The 21,974-nt window shown below is 41.6% G+C and overlaps 1 protein-coding gene and 1 long non-coding RNA gene across 5 annotated transcripts in view; one reads left to right on the top strand and one right to left on the bottom strand.

Moving 5' to 3' along the window:
• The window catches only part of SSH2 (slingshot protein phosphatase 2), a 241,197-nt gene that overhangs the window by 210,272 nt on the left and 8,951 nt on the right, over nucleotides 1–21,974 (top strand). For all 4 annotated transcript variants that reach the window (XM_026517772.4, XM_026517768.4, XM_026517771.4 and 1 more), the window contains 3 exons: nucleotides 3,954–4,100; nucleotides 11,509–11,709; nucleotides 20,509–21,343. In XM_026517772.4, coding sequence (XP_026373557.1) covers nucleotides 3,954–4,100; nucleotides 11,509–11,709; nucleotides 20,509–21,343 — 1,183 coding nt within the window. The remainder of the gene's footprint in view (nucleotides 1–3,953; nucleotides 4,101–11,508; nucleotides 11,710–20,508; nucleotides 21,344–21,974) is intronic.
• Nucleotides 11,989–18,593, bottom strand: LOC123002024 (uncharacterized). Its single transcript, XR_006411503.3, has 3 exons — nucleotides 18,384–18,593; nucleotides 17,651–17,739; nucleotides 11,989–14,093 (listed from the first exon to the last, which is right to left on the bottom strand). It is a non-coding gene; the product is annotated as an uncharacterized LOC123002024 (long non-coding RNA).

The following is a 21,974-nucleotide window of genomic DNA, read 5'->3' as shown; positions in this document are numbered from 1 at the left end:
GTTAAGTGGCCCTTCTCCCACTGTCTCATTCTCCCCCACACCCACCTCCCAAGAAACAGCTACTGCTCAGTGGAAAGGCTTTCCAAAATAAATGTGCATGTGTTTCCTGCTTTTTAAAACAAATGTAGTTATTGGTTCCTTGTGTTTGTTTTTAGAGGAATTTAAGGTGCACAGTAAAACTGAGCAGAAGATACAGAGATTTCCCATATACCTCTGCCCCCACACATGCATAGCCTCCCCCATTATCACTGTCCCCACCAGAGTGGTGCATCTGGTACAACTGATGAACCTACATTTATACATCATAATCATGCAAAGTCCATATTTATGTGACAGTTCACTGTCAGTATTGTACATTCTATGGCTTTGGACAAATGTATAGTATGCATCCATCCTTATGGTATCATACATCCGTCATTATGGTATCACACAGAGTGTTTTTACTGCCTCCGTAGTTTTGCCTTTGGTTCCTATGTAAGAGTACACAGAACTGCATATGTTGGTTCACAGCCATTCACTCAACATTTATCAACCATCTTCTATGGGCCAGGTACAATGCTAGATACTAGGGATCCAAAGAAAAATAAGACTCTGTCCCTATCCTTTTTTAGTAAGGCTTGAAATCTAAGTTTTTAAATGTATAAGGTAAATAAGGCATATAAATGTATAAGGTAAATGTAAAAGATTATAAATGTAAAGTAGACAAGTTTCTGAAATTGAACAAGAATACCTACTTTGTATTAAGAAATGTGCCCCTAAGCGGCGTGGTGATTGAGTTTGACTATAGCTATTGAGACCACCATGAACATTCAGCAAGCAAAAAGCTACTATTCTTCTTCCCTTTTTACTTCTTAGCTAATGCCTAAATTTTTCATTGAACTTGGCCATGCTAACTCTTAATTGTGGACAGCAGTAAGAAACCCAGAAGTAGCGATGGCTAGTTGCTGGCTCCCTGTTTTCTCAGTTGTAAGCCAGACTTCTGGTTATCTTTAGCATGATGAGATGCATACTCCCTACTTTTCCTTCAAAAGAAAGGTATGTCATAATTGCTAAAATGAACTTGAAACAAGACTTAAGCCAGAGAATTATACGAAGAATTCTTAGGGTGGAGAAGGGGGGAGTGAATCTGGTTACTTAATTTAAGATAATGAAAATAAATAGAACTTGGAAATTTTAAATTGATTAGGATTGAGTCTAGAGTTCTTGAAAATAGAGACTGTATCTTAGTTTTGTGTAAAACATACCTCTACCTAGCTCAAAGCTTTATACCAAGAGGGTGCTCAGTAAATGCGAAGGGACAATAGAAAAATTTACTGTGACTTGCTAGAAACTAGCACACAGATACAGTGTTTAATAGGAAGTTTGAGATGTGATCCAGCCAGTGCTTGCCAAATGCATTGAAATTACATCGTGCACGCATACACTTTGACTTACAACCCCCCCGCTGGTGATGATACCTGTTCATCTCTTTTTTTAAAAGATTTTTTTTATTTATTTATTTATTTATTTATTTATTTATTTATTTATTTATTTATTTGACAGAGAGAGAGACAGCCAGTGAGAGAGGGAACACGAGCAGGGGGAGTGGGAGAGGAAGAAGCAGGCTCCTAGCAGAGGAGCCCGATGCGGGGCTCGATCCCAGGACTCGGGATCACTCCCTGAGCTGAAGGCAGAGGCTTAACGACTGCGCCACCCAGGCGCCCCGTGTTCATCTCATTTACTACTTATAAGGCTAAATCATAAAACACAGATGTATTTGTCTTAAAAGAAGGTATAGGTAGATGCTCAGCTACTTGATCTTGTTTCATTAATTCACTAGTTCTTAAACTCTTACAGATTAAGAATTAGTTACAAAACATGTATACTGCCCCTTGTGGATGATTTAAGAGATTTTCAATTTTCACCTAATCTACTGACTTTAGAACCCCAAGTAAAGTGCTACTTCACATAGAGATGTGAAAGAAGTTTCAAGGAGTGCTAATTTCAATTGGTAGCGGCTGCCTAGGGGTTCTGTAATGAATAGGATTGGGAAGCCTTGTCCTACCATAATCCATTAATAAAGTATGGGATTAGAGGTGGGAGATTATTCATTTTTATTTTAAATAAGAGAAGTGTGCTTTCCTTTTGACAGTTTCATTGAGATACAATTCACATACCATTCATCCATTTAAAATGTACACGTCAGTGATATTTATTATTTTTAGAGAGTTGTCCAGTAATTAATTTAGAACATTTTTTCAACCCAAAAAGAAATTCTGTACCCTAGCGCACCTGGGTGGCTCAGTTGGTTGAGCATCTGCCTTCAGCTTGGGTTGTGATCCTGGAGTCCCAAGAACGAGTCCCGCATCAGGCTCCCTGCTCAGCAGGGAGTCTGCTTCTCCCTCTGACCCTCCCCCCTCATGCTCGCTCTCTCTCTCTCAAATAAATAAATACAATCTTTAAAAAAAAAAAAAGCAATTCTGTACCCTTCAACAGTCACCCCCATTTCCCTTCTCCCCCCAGCTTCTAGAAACACTAATCTACTTCCTGTGTCTATAGATTTACCTATTCTAGACATTTCATTTAAATGGAATCATATAATTCGTGCTCTTTTAAGAATGGTTTCTTCCACTTCACATTATATGTTCAAGGTTTATCAATGTTGTAGCATGTGTTACGACTTCATTCCTTTATTGCCAAATAATGTTCCATTGTTTGGAAAATACCACATTTTATTTATTCATTCATCAGTTGATGGACATTTGAGTTGTTTCCACTTTCTAGCTATTATGAATACTGCTGTGACCATTCATGTACAAATTTTGGGGAAGACTTATTTTTCATTTCTCTTGGGTTTATACCTAGGAGAGGAATATGCTGGGTCATAGAGTAACCCCATGTACTGTTTTCCACAATTGCATGTGCTTACTTTTTAAATTAAAAAGAAAAAAAATCCTTTCTAGTAATGGACTTTGATGCGAAGTTAAAACATATTCACATCATGTTTCAGAAAAATTTTGGTCTCTTGACCTCAACCACAAAATGGGTTAACTGTGGCTCTCCTTCTCTGTAGTCATTTCTCTGACTTCAGAGATTGGGTTTGTAAGATCCTCGTGTGTAGTTCCAAGAAGAAAGCAGCTTCTGCAGAGAGAAATAAGTGAATCTGTGTTGTGTTGTTGGGGTAAACCCCAGTGATGTCCAAGCCCACATGGCGCTGTGAAAAGATAACCGTTTGGCAACTTAAACCCAAGCATTTAATGAAATTGTACGGTGAGAGAGACAGCAGAAGAAATTTCTGATCCAGAAACCCTTCTCTGCAAGCCTCTGGGTACAGAAGACCTCTCAGACACATCCGCTGCTGTGGCAGCCAGGCCTGCAGCCGAGAGAGCTGCGAGACTCTTAGGTCCAACTTTCCTCTGACCCTCCCAGCCCTCGCCTCTATTACCTTTCTTATAGTTTTAAGAGAGTAACAGAGCAAAATCTAGCATTTAGAAGGATAGGAGGAAATTTTTCCCCTCCTATTTTGTTGTTTTTTGTTTCTCGAGGTAGATGTCAATAGTCTGATTTAATACAAATGACTTCCAAAGAATAAATTTTGTTTCTGGTAATTTTATCGACTAAGGAGAAACTGTCGATCACGGACCTTAGATTCTTTGAAGTAAAATACAAGGCATATTTTCAAAAGACTATCAAAGATGAGATTGTGTAACTGTACATAAACCGAAAATGGAATTTAGATATTGAACTTGGTAGACAGCTTTTCTCTCAGTAATTCGTTGGTGCCCAGGTATGTCCTGGATTCTGTTATATAGTTTCTGTACTAAATATATAGCCTCTTAGTTTTTTAGCTTTCTTCAATATTTAGTATTTAATTTCAACCTAGAGAGTAAACAAATTTTAAGTAGGAAAAACAGTGCTGGACTGGGACTTAGCCTGAATAGTAGAGCACGTACTCTCCCTTGGTTTCCTCGCAGGGTGCGGTATATCTTGAACGTCACTCGAGAGATAGACAACTTCTTCCCAGGAGTCTTTGAGTATCATAACATCCGCGTATATGATGAAGAGGCAACGGATCTCCTGGCTTACTGGAATGATACTTACAAATTCATCTCTAAAGCAAAGTGAGTAATGGCCCCACACACATGCTCTGGTCCATGTTCCCCTGCACCACACACGGCTGGAGCCTGAGAGCTGTAGATGGCTTACTGTCTGCACTCTGGGAGAAGGAATTAAAGAAAAAAAGGAAACTAATTTTTGTAATCCTGGGGAAAAGTTGACTAGTGACCTCATACTCCCTAAAAGTAGATGGATCCCCTGGAAGAAGATAACCTCCTTTTTTTTTTTTTAATGTTTTTTTATTATATTATGTTAGTCACCATACAGTACATCCCCGGTTTCCGATGTAAGGCTCGATGATTCATTAGTTGCGTATAACACCCAGTGCACCATGCAATACGTGCCCTCCTTACTACCCATCACCGGTCTATCCCATTCCCCCACCCCCCTCCCCTCTGAGGCCCTCGGTTTGTTTCTCATAGTCCATAGTCTCTCATGTTTCATTCCCCCTTCTGATTACCCCCCCTTTCTTTATCCCTTTCTTCCCCTACCGATCTTCCTAGTTCTTATGTTCCATAGATGAGAGAAACCATATGATAGTTGTCTTTCTCTGCTTGACTTATTTCACTTAGCATTATCTCCTCCAGTGCCTGCCGTCCATGTTGCAGCAAATGTTGAGAATTCGTTCTTTCTGATAGCTGAGTAATATTCCATTGTATATATGGATCGCAACTTCTTAATCCAGTCATCTGTTGAAGGGCATCTCAGCTCCTTCCACAATTTAGCTATTGTGGACAATGCTGCTATGAACATTGGGGTGCATATGGCCCTTCTCTTCACTACGTCTGTATCTTTGGGGTTAACACCCAGTAGTACAATGGCTGGGTCACAGGGTAGCTCAATTTTTAACTTTTTAAGGGACCTCCACACTGTTTTCCAGAGTGGCTGTACCAACTTGCATTCCCACCAACAATGTAGGAGGGATCCCCTTTCTCCACATCCTCTCCAACAATTGTTGTTTCTTGCCTTGTCTATTTTTGCCATTCTAACTGGCGTAAGGTGGTATCTCAGTGTGGTTTTTATTTGAATTTCCCTGGTGGCTAATGATTTTGAACATTTTTTCATGTGTCTGTTAGCCATTTGTATGTCTTCATTGGAAAAGTGTCTGTTCATATCTTCTGCCCATTTTTTGATTTGTTTATTTGTTTCTCGTGTATTGAGTTTGAGAAGTTCTTTGTAGATCTTGGATACCAGTCCTTTATCTGTAGTGTCATTTGCAAATATATTCTCCCATTCCGTGGGCTGCCTCTTAGTTTTTTTGACTGTTTCCTTGGCTGTGCAGAAGCTTTTTATCTTGATGAAGTCCCATAAGTTCATTTTATCTTTTGTTTCTCTTGCCTTTGGAGATGCTTTGGCCGATGTCGTATAGGTTGCTGCCTATGTTCTCCTCTAGGATTTTGATGGATTCCTGTCTCACATCGAGGTCTTTCATCCATTTGGAGTTTATTTTTGTGTATGGTGTGAGATAGTGGTCAAGTTTCATTCTTTTGCATGTAGCTGTCCAATTTTCCCAGCACCATTTATTGAAGAGACCTTTTTTTTTTTTTAATGATTTTTTTTATTATATTATGTTAGTCACCATACAGTACATCCCGGTTTCCGATGTAAGACTCGATGATTCATTAGTTGTGTATAACACCCAGTGCACCATGCAATACGTGCCCTCTTTACTACCCATCACCGGTCTATCCCATTCCCCCACCCCCCTCCCCTCTGAGGCCCTCAGTTTGTTTCTCATAGTCCATAGTCTCTCATGTTTCATTCCCCCTTCTGATTACCCCCCCTTTCTTTATCCCTTTCTTCCCCTACCGATCATCCTAGTTCTTATGTTCCATAGATGAGAGAAATCATATGATAGTTGTCTTTCTCTGCTTGACTTATTTCACTTAGCATTATCTCCTCCAGTGCTGTCCATGTTGTAGCAAATGTTGAGAACTCGTTCTTTCTGATTGCTGAGTAATATTCCATCGTATATATGGACCACAACTTCTTAATCCAGTCATCTGTTGAAGGGCATCTCGGCTCCTTCCACAATTTAGCTATTGTGGACATTGCTGCTATGAACATTGGGGTGCATATGGCCCTTCTCTTCACCACGTCTGTATCTTTGGGGTAAATACCCAGTAGTGCAATGGCTGGATCATAGGGTAGCTCAATTTTTAACTTTTTAAGGGACCTCCACACTGTTTTCCAGAGTGGCTGTACCAACTTGCATTCCCACCAACAATGTAGGAGGGATCCCCTTTCTCCACATCCTCTCCAACAATTGTTGTTTCTTGCCTTGTCTATTTTTGCCATTCTAACTGGCGTAAGGTGGTATCTCAGTGTGGTTTTTATTTGAATTTCCCTGGTGGCTAATGATTTTGAACATTTTTTCATGTGTCTGTTAGCCATTTGTATGTCTTCATTGGAAAAGTGTCTGTTCATATCTTCTGCCCATTTTTTGATTTGCTTATTTGTTTCTCGTGTATTGAGTTTGAGAAGTTCTTTGTAGATCTTGGATACCAGTCCTTTATCTGTAGTGTCATTTGCAAATATATTCTCCCATTCCGTGGGCTCTGAAGAGACTGTCTTTTTCCCACCGGATGTTTTTTCCTGCTTTATCAAATATTAGTTGCCCAAAGAGCTGAGGGTCCTTTTCTGGGCTCTCTATTCTGTTCCATTGGTCTATGTGTCTGTTTTTGTGCCAGTACCATGCTGTCTTTGTGATCACAGCTTTGTAGTACAGCTCGAAATCCGGCATTGTGATGCCCCCAGCTTTGTTTTTCCTTTTCAACAGTTCCTTGGTGATTCGGGGCCTTTTCTGGTTCCATACAAATTTAAGGACTATTTGTTCCAGTTCTTTGAAAAATGTCCTCGGTATTTTGATCGGGATAGCATTGAAAGTGTAGATTGCTCTGGGTAGCATGGACATTTTAACTATGTTAATTCTTCTGATCCATGAGGATGGAATATTTTTCCATCTTTTTGTGTCTTCCTCAATGCCTTTCAAGAGTGATTTATAGTTTCTAGAATATAGATCCTTTACGTCTCTGGTTAAGTTAATTCCAAGGTAACGTATGGTTTTTGGTGCTATTGTAAATGGGATGGATTCCCTAATTTCTCTTTCTTCGGTCTCGTTATTCGTGTATAGAAATGCAACTGATTTCTGAGCATTGATTTTGTATCCCGCCACGTTACTGAATTGCTCTATAACTTTTAATAGTTTGGGAGTGGATTCTTTTGGGTTTTCCATATAGAGTATGTTGACTGTTTCCATCGAGCACAAGATGAGGTAACACAAACGGAAGCTGCTGCAAGTGCAGTAAGAGTGAGAGAAGGAAGGCGTTGTGAAGAAGGCGCTAAGCCGCCAAAGGGGACCTGTGAAAGTTAGAGAATAGGAATTACTCCGGGTGTGTGGGATACTGAGTCCTTCTTTCTGAAAAGACCAGAAAGGAAACTTAGTGAGCTTTGGAAATCTTTTCTCATTCTTTTACTTTACTCTTATGATACTCTAAACAGTGAAATTTTCCTCTGGCCATTCTGTTGATGTCATCTTTAAATTAATTGGTCCTTTTAGTGAAACTAATAGTATTAATTTAGTGTTTAGTGTTAATTAGTATTAATATGTCAGCACTGCTTTTTTTAAGTCCCTGGGGATTTCCTTGCCAATTCTATATATTCCTTCAATAGAAGGAACCATAAATGATCATGTTGGCCACGCTTCCCCTTTGATGGGACCACATTCAAATCATCCCTGGCAGATGAGAACCAGTTTTCATTTTTAAAGTCCCCCTTCAGCAATGATTCCACATCTTTCTTCAGGACCTCCATAGTCAAGAAGTTCTTCCTCTTAGTTACCCTGAATCCTCCTACACTAGCTTTGAGCCCATACTTTCAGTCTCTAGCTAGCACCTGGAAGTGTTTTATATTCTTGAAGCCTGTTATTAAATTGTTCTCAATAATACCACTCATGGCATGCTTACTATGTGCCAGGTACTTTACACTTTATTCTCCCACGTAATATTTTCCAGAACCCAGAGGGACATATGCTGTCATCCTTTTGTACAGATAGGGACAGACTATAGAGATGAGGTTCAGAGAAGTAACAAGTGTTGAGGATACGACTTGAACCTAAGATCATGTCTTATTTCAGAGTCCATCAAGTATTTAGGAGTAGTCTAGGTCCTTAAGGAAGGGAGACTGGAAAAGACTAGGCAAGCTGTGAGAATCACAGCCAAAGAGGCTAGAGTTCAGGCGAGGCCCCAGTCCCAGTGAAAGCTAAGGCCAATTTCAGCCTTGAGGTGAGATATGTGAGGCATGCAGGGTACACGTGAGCAGGCAGTCCTGCTGGGGCTCATGCGAGTGTAGGTCAGCATCTGAGAGTGAGCGCCTCCTTAAATGGCACCCCAGGCACCTCACGTGCTTCATCCTGATCGGAGCCCTGAATTCCAGACTCGACCTACAGATGGGTGGGTTTGGGATTCCTAAAGTAATACCAGGCTTAGTCTAGACAACCCAGCACAGGGAGGGGAGAAGTGGTGGGGGGCGGTGTGTGGCTGAAACTGAAAAATGAAATTGGATTTTCTGAACTGACCTCAGATCCTTCAATTTGTGAGTTAGAAGCCATCCACTGGGAAAAAGCCCCATTCAAAATGAAGAAATGCTTTCGTGGGGGTGGATTTCATGATTGTATTTTTCTTAAAATTGTCCGACTTTGAGCACCTTCCATGCCTGCGGGTATAGCCCTGAAATTTGATGTCAGAGCTTGAAGGGAAAATACAGAGCACACGTCTGAACTCACATCTGAGTCACTGTGCACGTAATCTAAATGAAAGCCTGTGGTGCCGTAAACAAGATGAAAATGTCCTAGTCATTGGGGATCATCTAAGCTCACGGAGACACACGCCTGCACCAACCTAAGGACTCCAGAATTTTGCATCTAAGTGATGGGTAGGAGGTTAATCTTACCTTCCTTTTGAGACTGTTTTGATTATGGCGGATCATTCTCTGAATCCCTATCATTCCGGCACATAACCTTATGCCTTCCTTGCATTGTACTTAACTCTTTCATGCGTGTCTATCTCCAGCAGAAGAGTTATAAGCCCCTGGAAGGAAGCTTGTTTACTGTAATACAGTGAGTGAGTAAATGAGTAGATTCCCCCTACTAGGCTGATGTACATTTTTTTTTTACTTATTGGAATAGCCACATAGGAAATATTTTTAGCCCATGTACACTAGTGAAAAGAGTAACCATTCTTTTTTCCAGATTTTAAAATATTTCTACTTAGAGCTGACAGATGTAACAGCAGATCCATAAGTTCGTTCATACATTTAGTAAGTATTTTCAGGCTTCCTCTGTGCCAGACACTGTGTTACTAGCAGAATTAGCATAGCATAGTGGAGTACTCTTCGTATCTGAAGTAATGAGCTCTGGCATCTTGAGACCACAGGGTTTTGTTTGTTTCTTACAGTCACTTTATGGTAACTTTGCTTTCTCTTTTTTCCACCCCATTAAAACAACAACAGGTAGTTTTTCATTCCACCCTCCACACTGAGAAAGCCATGTGGTGCATCACATGGTCCCATCCAGCTCCACGGATTGTCTAGCCAGTCCCTAGACAGAACATGGTGGTGGTGTTGTGAAAAGTGATATCTAGGGCTACATCTGAGTAAAGAGGAGGGTTAGTTTCATTTGGTTGGTACTTTCCTCCAGGGACAGAACCCTTACTGGAACTTGAACTGGAAGCAACTCAGAACATTTGGATAAGTTAGATGAATCACTGTCACACTTGTGACTCAAGAGTGTGCCAGCCTTGAAACATGCCCCTGGGACTGCGAGGGTACTGGCCTCCAGACAGGCAAAATGGGCCCAGTCTCTAAATTGAAAATTCTCCCTTCACACTCATTGTAATTTCCATTTTGCGTTTTAATTATCTCTTTCCCCCATTGAACCCTACCATTTAGGGAAGATTTACTTTTCTTTGCCTCCCAGTAGTTTGCACGTTGTCTTACATACAGTGATTGCCTGGTAAATATTCGCTGAATGAATTTAAAAGGATTAATATTAACACTGAATATTGTTTGAGTACACTAGAATTGCCTACCTCCCTCCACATTTGACTATAGATGTATACAAGTACACTGAAGTGGGATGGATTGAAAGAAAATGGAAGGGTGACAGGAGACTTGGAAACATTTCGAACCTAGCTTTTAAAATGTACTCACTAATTACATCCCCAAAGGCAAGAGAAACAAAAGATAAAATGAATTTATGGGACTTCATCAAGATTAAAAGTTTCTGCACAGCCAAGGAAACAGTCAGAAAAACTAAGAGGCAGCCCACGGAATGGGAGAATATATTTGCAAATGACACTACAGATAAAGGACTGGTATCCAAGATCTACAAAGAACTTCTCAAACTCAATACACGAGAAACAAATAAACAAATCAAAAAATGGGCAGAAGATATGAACAGACATTTTTCCAATGAAGACATACAAATGGCTAACAGACACATGAAAAAATGTTCAAAATCATTAGCCATCAAGGAAATTCAAATCAAAACCACACTGAGATACCACCTTACGCCAGTTAGAATGGCAAAAATAGACAAGGCAAGAAACAACAATTGTTGGAGAGGATGTGGAGAAAGGGGATCCCTCCTACATTGTTGGTGGGAATGCAAGTTGGTACAGCCACTCTGGAAAACAGTGTGGAGGTCCCTTAAAAAGTTAAAAATTGAGCTACCCTATGATCCAGCCATTGTACTACTGGGTGTTTACCCCAAAGATACAGACGTAGTGAAGAGAAGGGCCATATGCACCCCAATGTTCATAGCAGCAATGTCCACAATAGCTAAATCGTGGAAGGAGCCGGGATGCCCTTCAACAGATGACTGGATTAAGAAGTTGTGGTCCATATATACAATGGAATATTACTCAGCAATCAGAAAGAACGAGTTCTCAACATTTGCTACAACATGGACGGCACTGGAGGAGATAATGCTAAGTGAAATAAGTCAAGCAGAGAAAGACAACTATCATATGATTTCTCTCATCTATGGAACATAAGAACTAGAATGATCAGTAGGGGAAGAAAGGGATAAAGAAAGGGGGGGTAATCAGAAGGGGGAATGAAACATGAGAGACTATGGACTATGAGAAACAAACTGAGGGCCTCAGAGCGGAGGGGGTGGGGGAATGGGATAGACCGGTGATGGGTAGTAAGGAGGGCACGTATTTCATGGTGCACTGGGTGTTATACGCAACTAATGAATCATCGAGCCTTACATCGAAAACCGGGGATGTACTGTATGGTGACTAACATAATATAATAAAAAATCATTATTAAAAAAAAATAAAAAATAAAAAAAAATAAAATAAAATGTACTCACTATTGTGTTTTTCTCTTTACCTCAATCCCCCAACGTAGGAAACATGGATCTAAGTGCCTTGTGCACTGCAAAATGGGGGTGAGTCGCTCAGCCTCCACTGTGATTGCCTATGCAATGAAGGAGTATGGCTGGAATCTGGACCGGGCCTATGACTACGTGAAGGAAAGGAGAACAGTGACCAAGCCCAACCCCAGCTTCATGAGACAACTGGAAGAGTACCAGGGGATCTTGCTGGCAAGGTGAGTCCTTCAGTGACTTTCTCAGATTTTCCCTCTGTTATGCTCCCCGGGGCAAGATAAAATGTCCTTCCCTGCAGTTAGTTCTCAGCCTAATTTGGATGTGTGATACATTTTGAAAATTGAAACCTCTGTCAATCTAGTTTTTAAAAAATAAGTACGAGCATTTAAGAATAGTATGGAAGATCAGGCGTTTAAACTAAAAGGTGGAAATACTGTTCTCTTAATTTAATTCTCAAGGAGGTCCTGATTATCATAAACATTTCTCAACATATTCTAAGGCCAGATACAGCTGCCTTATCAAAATGGATACTTATTGCTCCCAAAGTAATGCTAAGCATTGATGAAGTTCTTAGAAATTTTTTTGGCCCATTCTTTAAAAGAACAAAAAATTTTTTAAAGTATGTGGTGCTGTTTTCGGCATCATTGTTTATCAGTGCTTGGTTTCATTGAGCCTTCTCGAAAATTTTGGTCATGTGACAAATCAGATTTGGGGTATGAAGGCACTTCCCAGAAATAATTCTCTTCTTTTCCTTTTAAAAATCTTTTAATCTGTATGTGTGTGTGTATATATGTATGTGTGTGTGTGTGTGTGTGTGTGTGTGTGTGTGTATGCTTTGCAGAGATGTAGAAAACACAGAAAAAGCATTTATAAATACAGTACCCACAGACAGCAATTGACTTATCTTGCATGTTTCTCCAGGTGTGACTTTTACCACATATATTGATGGATATTTTCTCAGAAAAGCTATTCTTCAGCCTACGTCTTCACCCAATAACTGGTCTTCCTTTCTTTTTCTTTGTTAAACGGTAGCAATGTATATTGAACAGTTACAGTGCAGTTAGCCCTCACTTAACCATCCTCCCCCCCAGCTTTATCAAAATAGAATTGATGTATAACATTGTGTAAATTTAAGGTGTCCAGTGTGTTGATTTGATGCATTTATATATTGCAAACTGATTATCACCACAGCATTAGCTAACCCCTCCATTCCTTCACATACTGTTTGTTTTTCGTGGTGGAAATATTTAGTATCTCTCTTAGCAACATTCAGAAGTATATGATACAGTATTATGAACTATAATCTCCATCTTACATTAGATCCCCAGAACTTATTAATCTTCTAACTAGAAGTTTATAGCCTTTGACCAACATCTCCCCATTTCCCCCATCCTCCATCCCCTAGTAACTACCACTTTATTCTCTATTTCGGCTTTTTTAGATAACACATGTAAGTGATACCGTTCAGTATTTGTCTCTCTGCCTACCCAGTACTAGATCTTGAACATCTTCCTGTATCAATGAGACCTACTCTTTTCAGCAATAATTTGGTAATTGGTTATAAAATAACTATTTATTATTTTACCTCATTAGTGGTGAAAGCCACTTTCAGCTGCTCTCAAGGAAAGAGATGCGCATGTTAAACTGGGTTTAAGGGTCAGTTTCCTGGGATGCCACATGCTGAAGTTCTGTGGAATGCTGGATTTTGCTTTGATTTTTTCATGTGTGCATGTTCTAGGTGGTTTTGTTCAGATGAAGGCACAGCTGCCTAGAAGCAGCTGGGGCTGGTGCCAGAGTCTGACTCCAGTGAGTCTCATGACTTGGTCTTGACTCTTGAATCTGGGCTGTGTTTCCCCTGAACAAAATGTTAAATAGCCTTCCAGCCTATCCATGCAGAGGGACCACCCTCCCACCCCTGAAGTCTTGTGAAAATGCAGCCACAGCATAGCATTATGGTTTCCAGTAAAAAAAAAACCCCTCCCGTTTACTCAGTATTTGGCATGACTTCATCTGAGCCATTCTTTTAGGAGGCAGGGAGGATACTCAAGTCTCCTCCACTTAAAAGGAGTTTAGAGGTCTTTGGGGCCAGATTTTGATGACATTTTTAGATTAGATCAGAAGGTAGGACACAGCGGTTCTTTTTGGCGCAAGAAAGAGGCATCTGAGGGTTGGATGAGACATAAATATTGTATGTTCCCAGACACACACATGACGGATGTTAGGCAGTGTCCTCACGTGACCTGTTGAGAGCAAGGATACTATGTGTCCTGCCAATTTCAGTATTTATTCTGGAATCTCAGGCTACTGCAAGCTGTTGGGTTGGGTTTTTTTAGAGTATGTGGTTTTTCTTAGATGTTAAAGGAACTTAAGAAAAATCTTAGATGTGGATAAGAAGGGCAGCATAACCCACAAATCACACTGCCTTTTCCTTTCCCTTTCGGTTCTATCCTGCCTTCCTGGGCTCGATTCGTGGAGGGAGGAGCAAGCCTGGGGAATGAGAAAACCACGGAATTTGAGTCAGTAGATCTGGTTTCCATCTTTGGTTCATCCTCTTGCTGCAACTTTGAGGAGTTACTTCACAGTTCCAATCCTCACCTGACCCCATCTGTAATATGAAAGTTAAGAGCTCTATGTCACACTGAAACTAATAGTACACTATATGTTAACTAAGTTGAATTTAAGTTTAAAAAAAATTTTTTTTTTAGATTTTTATTTATTTGACAGAGACACAGCGAGAGAGGCAACACAAGGAGGGGGAGTGGGAGAGGTTCGAGAAGCAGGCTAGCAGGCTTCCCGCTGAGCAGGGAGCCTGATGCGGGGCTCGATCCTAGGACTCAGGGATCATGACCTGAGCCGAAGGCAGACGCTTAACGACTGAGCCACCCAGGCGCCCCTAAATAAAAGAAAATTTTTAAAGAACCATATGTCGTAAGGTTATTGTAAATAAAAAGGTGTATAAAATGTATACTACAAGGGCGCCTGGCTGGCTCAGTCAGAGGAGCCTGTATGTGCCTCTTGATCCTCAGGGTTGTGAGTTCAAGCCCCACGATGGGGGTAGAGATTACTTAAAAATAAAACCTTGAAAAACAATGCACACTATATACTGGTAAGGGTTATTCTGATGTGGTTCTCATCATCTTGTTTCTCCAAGGCTAGCCAGAAACACATACATGCGTGTACCATTTTTATCCCTCCTCCTTCCTCCAGCCACTGCCTTCCACCACCCACAGGCACACTAACTCCATTAGAAACTAGAATAGAAAGTGTTCCTGGAATTTCCTGTACTGTGATGTTTCCTGGATTTTAAGAACTAGACTCTAGTGCTTGGGGTATCACTTAGGCTGCTTTCACCTGCAAGTAATAGAATACCTCCATCAGTCGGCATCTCAACAAGAAACAGCATACTCGGATTAGGATTATTTGAGGAGAGTTTTATAAAGCGACTTTTTACGAAGATATGGGATTGTAGTAGAATCAAGGGACTTACATCAGCAGAGCTGTTCGGTTATAGCTGTGAGGCCCAAAGAGGGGAGGGAGCAGTTACTAGAACCTGGAAGGAGACTCCTGGATAAAGAGACACCTTCAGATAGGAGAAATAACCTTCAGTCAAGGGACACAGCGAGCCCGAAGTGACCCTATGGGGAGAAAGCTAGGGGAGTAAGTGGCCTGCCTTTACGCTCCTCCCTCCAGACTATCTCCTGCCAGGGCTCTAATGAAACACTGAAAACCCAAACCAAATCAAGCCTCTGCCAGTTAGGAAAAAGAGTAGGAGTGCCTGCTGGGTATACAATCATTAGGGTCTGCAATCTCTGATTTTTTTTTTTAAGAAACAGCACTTGTAGGCTATTGCCAAGCTAGTTGCCAAGTGAATTGGGCCCAGCAGATTCTTGCCCAGCCCTAGAGTGCTACACCAAGGTCTGCCTGCTTAGAAGAGCAAAAACAGAAGCCCCAGACTCCAGGAACTGTCTGAAGCTCTACAGCTTAGGTAACCAGGAGAAGAAAGTCCTTAGAAAAATCCCACTCACTCTGTTTGCAGAGAAATCCATTTCCTGTGAAAGTACTTAAAGCTTGTATTCCACATCTTCTTCCAGGAAGCATGTGGTGGTTTTCCCAAAAAGATAGAGCCCTGATCCTAGCATTCTTTAGCCCCCATGGTTGTCTAGAGTGGCACTGGGTACTTAACTTGAGGTGTCATCCCTCTGTTTGAGGGTATTAGATTGGTGCTTTGATGTCTTGGTAGAAGAGGAGTTTACCAAAGTGAGACCAGGACTCTGTAAGTGATTTATGAATTGGTTACAGTCCCTTTTTTTTTTTAAGATTTTATTTATTTGTCAGAGAGAGAGAGAGCACAGCAGGGGGAGCGACAGGCAGAGGGAGAAGCAGGCTCCCTGCTTAGCAAGGAGCCAGATGTGGGACTCGATCCCAGGATCCCAGGATCATGGCCTGAGCCGGAGGCAGACGCCCAACCAACTGAGCCACCCAGGCACCCCTGGTTACAGTCTCTTATGGGCCAAACAGTGACCACCTATCTGAAATGCAAGGGACTTTTTGCATAGTTCAGTATTTCTTTAAGAGCCCGGGGAGGGCTAATATTTAATATAATCCTTTGGACCTAAAAGGGAGGATATCATAAAGCCATTGATACTGTTCATATCTAATTTTATTTTTTATGTTTTTATAGCTGGGGGATGGGAGTAAGACAGGAAGAGGGTGTGTGTGTGTGTGTGTGTGTGTGTGTGTGTGTGTGTGTGTTGAAACCCTCCATTAAACTGCCAACAGGCGTGTTTGTTATTCTGTACTCTGATCATGTAGGTATCTGGCAGATTTTTGTTCCATTAGACAAGTTCATATTTCAGGCATTTGCAGGCTGGACCATGTGTCTGTGATATTAAGTTCCAGTGTAAAGGGGCAGAGAAGAAACATTGGGTGGTAGCCAGGGAGAGTTCGTGCCACATGTCTTCATAGATGTCAGTTTTGATTCTTTGAACACCCCTGTCACCAGGGCCAGAGGAGGCCGAGGTGTCTGTCACACTCCCCTGCTTTGCTGGTGGGGAGACATTGAAGTCTAGTTAGCTGGTGCACAGTGGTCAGCCAGCAGGAGGGAACCTGAGAATGAACCCACATCCGAATTGAGATTTAAAGGATTTTCTTAATAGCTTTTCAGTGAAATAATTTTAAAGCATTTAGGGACCACGGACAACACATAGAATATGCTCAATTGTTGCTTTTTCTTTCTTCTCCTTTCTACAGGCTGCCTAATGTCCTAAGAGGTAACCACAGACAGTCTAATTTTACTATAAATGATACTCCATTTTTACCAGTACTTTCCTCCCAGTAACTTTCTCAAAGTTGGTGCTTTACCAAACATGTAACAAGAAGAAAGAAAGCAAATTGGAGGCAAGAGAATGGGATATCATGTGTATCCTGTCACTTAGATTTCCTTATTGTTCATTTATGAAGTAAAAGGCCAAATATAGGTCTGAGATCACTCGAGGGAGAAAAGAACCTGAGACTTCTTTGCGTCATCCAGGCCATAAACCAACTCTGAAATTCTCTTTGGCAACTTGTTTACTTGATGCCTACCTGAAATAGGTGGAGGAAGTCAGTTGAATTTAAACATTAACAGTTTAAAATAATAAGTATGATCCAGTGTCTTACATCTGTCCCTACTAGTGATAGAGCATCAGAATAAACTGACTTGGGAAAAAGCTGCACTGGAAGACAGTTTGGTGTCACTGAGTAAAACTGACGGTGTACGTATACCCTGTGACCCCCGCTTCCGCTCCTGTATAGAACGTCTTTTAGAAACCAAAGTATGCACCGAGTGCAAGAGTGTCCATGGCAGTGCTGTTCAGAGTAGCCAACCTGTCCATCAACAGGACGGGTAAATAAACTGTGGTATATTCATCACACTCTCTGAAATTACAGCTGCACACGTTGATGAATCTTAAAAACAGTGTAGGCAAAAGGCAGCTGTGGAAGAATATATACAAAGAGTATGACTTCATTTATATAAGTTCACAACATGTAAAACGAAGCAGTATATTGAGAACAAAGCATGATGACATTATAAAGAAAGAGGATGATAAGCACAAAATTCAGGACAGAGTTTACTAAAACCTCTGAGGTGGGAGGAGGAAGGGAGGGAGCAGCAAGGGGTACCTGGCATAGTAGTGCTTCAAAGGCCATGCTGATGAGTATCTTGATTCTATCAAAGAGCTGTCTACCACTCTCAACCACTGCAGGTCCTACTGCAAAAATGAAAAAGCCAGCAGAATCAGACCTATCTTTGGATTGGGATTTTTCTTTCTCCTTTACAAGTAGGTGTCAGTTTAATTCCAGACCCCTGACCTAATATTTTCTGATGATTATCTCCCCCAGGAAGAGAAGGAAATCCCTGCTGGGCAAAGCAGCTGTAATGTCAGCCACTTCCTCTGAAACATACATTGTTGGTACCTATTGGCATAATTTCAGTCTCATTCCCTCCTGATTGATTAGTGATTTGCAGGCAGTTTTAAAAAATCATACTTTGGAAGGTTCTTGGGATCGTGAAAAATCCCATTTGCCTGTTGACTGGTAAGATAAGCTGTTCTTTTATATTCTTAGAAAGGTGAGAACAGCTACTCCCTGAGATAGATGTCTTCCCAGTCATTTGTATCAACAGGAATTGTCCTGCCATGGTGGCTAAGAGGAATTGGTACAGGTTTGAACATCCTCGTGATAGCTGAGGGATAGAAACTGGAGAACACAGCCATATGTAGGTCAGGAAACAAGAGTATCTAGATATGAAAGAAACTTTAAAGGGAAGCACAGGGCATTCATGGATGGATCACTGTGTACAGTTCAGGCCCCACCTCTCCAACCATTAAGTTTGCCCCTCCCCACAGCCACTCACTTGTTTGGGATGTGTGATATGTTGTCTCCTCCTAGGGGTGGCTGGAGGTCATGCAGCTTGGAAAGGGTAAAAACCCTACCTTCCTCCCAGCTATTGATTATAGCTTGTCTTCATAAACAGAATGACCTGTTCCCTACCAGGAAAAGCACCCTTCTGCTGTGCAGGCCTGAGTCAGAGAGAGCCCCACCCAAGCAGCAGACAGATGGGGGGAGCTGAGAGCAGGTGCAGAGTTGAGAACAAACAGGGGTTCACATTAGTGCAGGCGCATGACTCGGCAGAGATTCACAGGCAGGCGTGGCCCTGAGCCCGCGGTAAATTGTTTGGGGCTATTTCCCATTACACTCTGCAGTTAGGTAACTCTTCATCAACTTGTAAGTCATGGAAACCACACCCCTACATGCCACATCTAGGGACCTGTTTCCTGGGCAGGTGATCCTGACCAGCCACAGGGCCACCTTTTTCTTTTCGGCTAGGGCTTTGGCAACTGTGCTCCCTTGTTAGTATGGTTTGAAATGAAATTTCATCCCATCAGAACTTCTCTCCAGGGGTGCCTGGGTGGCTCAGTTGGTTGAGTGTCTGCCTTCGGCTCAGGTCATGATTCTTGGGTCCTGGGATCAAGCCCCACATCAGGCTCCCTGCTCAGCGGAGGAGTCTGATTCCTCTCTTCCTTTGCCTCTGCTCATGTACTCTCTCTCTTGCTCACTGTCTCTCTCTCTCAAATAAATAAATAAAATTTAAAAAAAGAAGAAGAAGAACTTCCGTGCATTAAATAAGCCAAAGGATGGTTATGTGTGTGTGATCTTCTTTGGGCCCCCTGCTTTTCCAGGTGTCCCCTTAGCTTGATGGTCTTTATCCAGAGATCCTTATGAAATGACCCTATGCTTTAGGCATATCCTCCTCCATTCCATACCAACCTTTTTCTGTGGATTTACCAGCCTCATCTTTGCTTTCTAATTCAAGAAAGATTACCACCCTTCTCACATTTCTACTTCAGTGATTAATCCTGTATCAGCTCTTTATCCCAAGTGTAAGAACTGGTAATGGGCTCCAATAGAGTATTTCTCTTTGTATTGCCTAGATGCTGTTTTGTTTTAGTTTCCCCCCCCCCCCGGTTATTAATGTTAAATATGCTCATTATTTTTAAATTTTAAAACTTATAGAAATATAGAGTATAGGAAGTAACGCCCTCCCCGAAAGTATTCTGCCTTTCTTGAAGGGACCCCTGTTACCTGTTTGATGATGTTCCTCCAGGTGTTTTCCTGTAGTTATTATTGTAACATGGAAACTGACCATTCCAGATGTGGTCATCATGCTTTTTCACTTAATAGTATACCTTGGACAACACTCCACTAAAATGCTTGTTTTTAATAGCTTCATGCATGGCATGTAGTATATGGCCTGTAATTTAAATAGATCCTTTTTTTTTTTTTTTTGGTGTCTGATCCTTTAGTACCACTGTATTACATAGTAAACATCCTTATATCTATATCTTTGTGTACTTATAGTATTTCTCTAGAATTGTTTGTTAAAGTGTTAAATTTCGAGAGCTGTTGTCAGATTTCACTCTGATAATTTCTACCACTACAGGGGCGCCTGGGTGGCTCAGTCAGTTAAGCGTTTGCCTTCGGCTCAGGTCATGATCCCAGGGTCCTGGGATCCAGCCCCAGGTTGGGCTCACTGCTCAGTGGGGAGCCTGCTTCTCCCTCTCTCCCCTCCTTGTGCTCTATCTCTCACTATCTCTCTCTCAAATAAATGAATAAAATAATTAAAAAAGAAAAAATTTCTACAATTCACATTCCTGCCAACTACATATGAGAGGACATGTTTGGCCATGCCATCATCAATACTAGCCGCTAGCAACCATTTTAAGCTCTTGTCAGTCTGATAGGTAGAAAAATCAGATCTCATATTTGTTTTTATTGTTGTCATTTTGCTTTGTTTTTGTTTTTTTGCTATTAGTTAAATTGAGCATCTTTACAAATGTTTATTACCTACTTCTTCCATTGGGTATTAACAAAGCATTTTGCAGGTTAAGATTTACATTTATCTGGGAGCGGTTTTCTGGGACGGTGTTGACTGATTTCATAGACCAGAGTAAGGCATTTCCTTTGTGTGTCCTCCACAGCAAACAGCGCCATAACAAGCTCTGGAGATCTCATTCAGACAGCGACCTCTCAGACCACCACGAACCCATCTGCAAACCAGGGCTAGAGCTCAACAAGAAGGAGATCACCACCTCAGCAGACCAGATTGCCGAGGTGAAGACCCTGGAGAACCACCCACCCATACCTCCTGTCTTTGTGGAACATGTCGTCCCACAAGATGAAAATCAGAAGGGCCTGCGTACCAAAGAAAGAATGATCTGCTTGGAGTTTACTTCTAGGGAATTTCATGCTGGACAGATTGAAGATGAATTAAACCTAAATGACATCAATGGATGCTCATCAGGGTGTTGTCTCAATGAATCAAAATTCCCTCTTGACAACTGCCATGCATCCAAAGCCTTAATCCAACCTGGACAGGCCCCAGAAATTGCCAGCAAGTTCCCAGACTTAACAGTGGAAGATTTGGAGACAGATGCCCTGAAAGCAGATGTGAACGTCCACTTACTGCCTCTGGAAGAATTAACATCTCGCCTGAAAGACCTCCCCATGTCCCCTGATCCTGAATCACCAAGCCCCCAACCCAGTTGCCAGGCTGAAGTCTCAGATTTCAGTACAGATCGCATTGATTTTTTTAGCGCCCTAGAAAAGTTTGTAGAGCTTTCCCAAGAAACCCGGGCCCGGTCTTTTTCCCACTCAAGGATGGAAGAACTGGGTGGAGGAAGGAGTGAGAGCGGTCGACTCTCAGTGGTAGAAGTAGCCCCTTCCGAAGGGACAGCTGATGACCAGAGAAGCAGCTCTTTGAGTAATACTCCCCATGCATCGGAAGAATCTTCAATAGATGAGGAACAGTCAAAGGTAAAAACTGTCTCTACCTAATGAAGTTCTTTTGGAAGGCAAAATATTTGGGACTCTGCTGTGTTTTATTTTTGATGTTGCTAAAGATTTAGGAAGGCAGTATGGGAGAGACAGTGTGGCTGACACTTTCCTTGAAAACTTAAGGTTTAAACATTTTTTAAATCCACTGCCTTTTGAGGAATTTATCTTTCCAAGCTTTTGGTGTCTTTGGAAGAACTTCTGAGAGGGCATGCTTGGGTGGAGGGGAGAGGGGGATTAGCCAAAACAAATGTCCTGCCTGAACAAGGAGAGGTCCCCTCCCTGGCCCTCTGTGGTTCAAATCGGATCTCACCAATATGAAGTGCCTGGGACTGACATGCTGCCTGAGGAAGTCCTGAGTCTCTCTGAGGAGGTGGCTTTGTTCGGGAAATTCTGTCTCAGAAAGTTCAGACTAGACAGGTGTAAATACTTGTTAGAGTAGCAACCCATGCTGAGTTCTTGCTATTAATAATGCTTCTGGTTTGGTCCTCATTTCAGACCCTGTGGTATCCAAGACTTGAGGGATAGTTTTGGGAAATGATTGAGAACAGACAGACTCTGAAGATTCTTCTCTGTGGCGTATGAGCCATTTCAGACCAGGGAAGGAACTACT

This window comes from Ursus arctos, unplaced genomic scaffold, assembly GCF_023065955.2.
Source record: "Ursus arctos isolate Adak ecotype North America unplaced genomic scaffold, UrsArc2.0 scaffold_24, whole genome shotgun sequence".
Lineage (NCBI taxonomy): Eukaryota > Metazoa > Chordata > Mammalia > Carnivora > Ursidae > Ursus > Ursus arctos.
The sequence above is the reverse complement of the archived record's forward strand: the minus strand, read 5'-3'. Positions and strand labels throughout refer to the sequence as shown.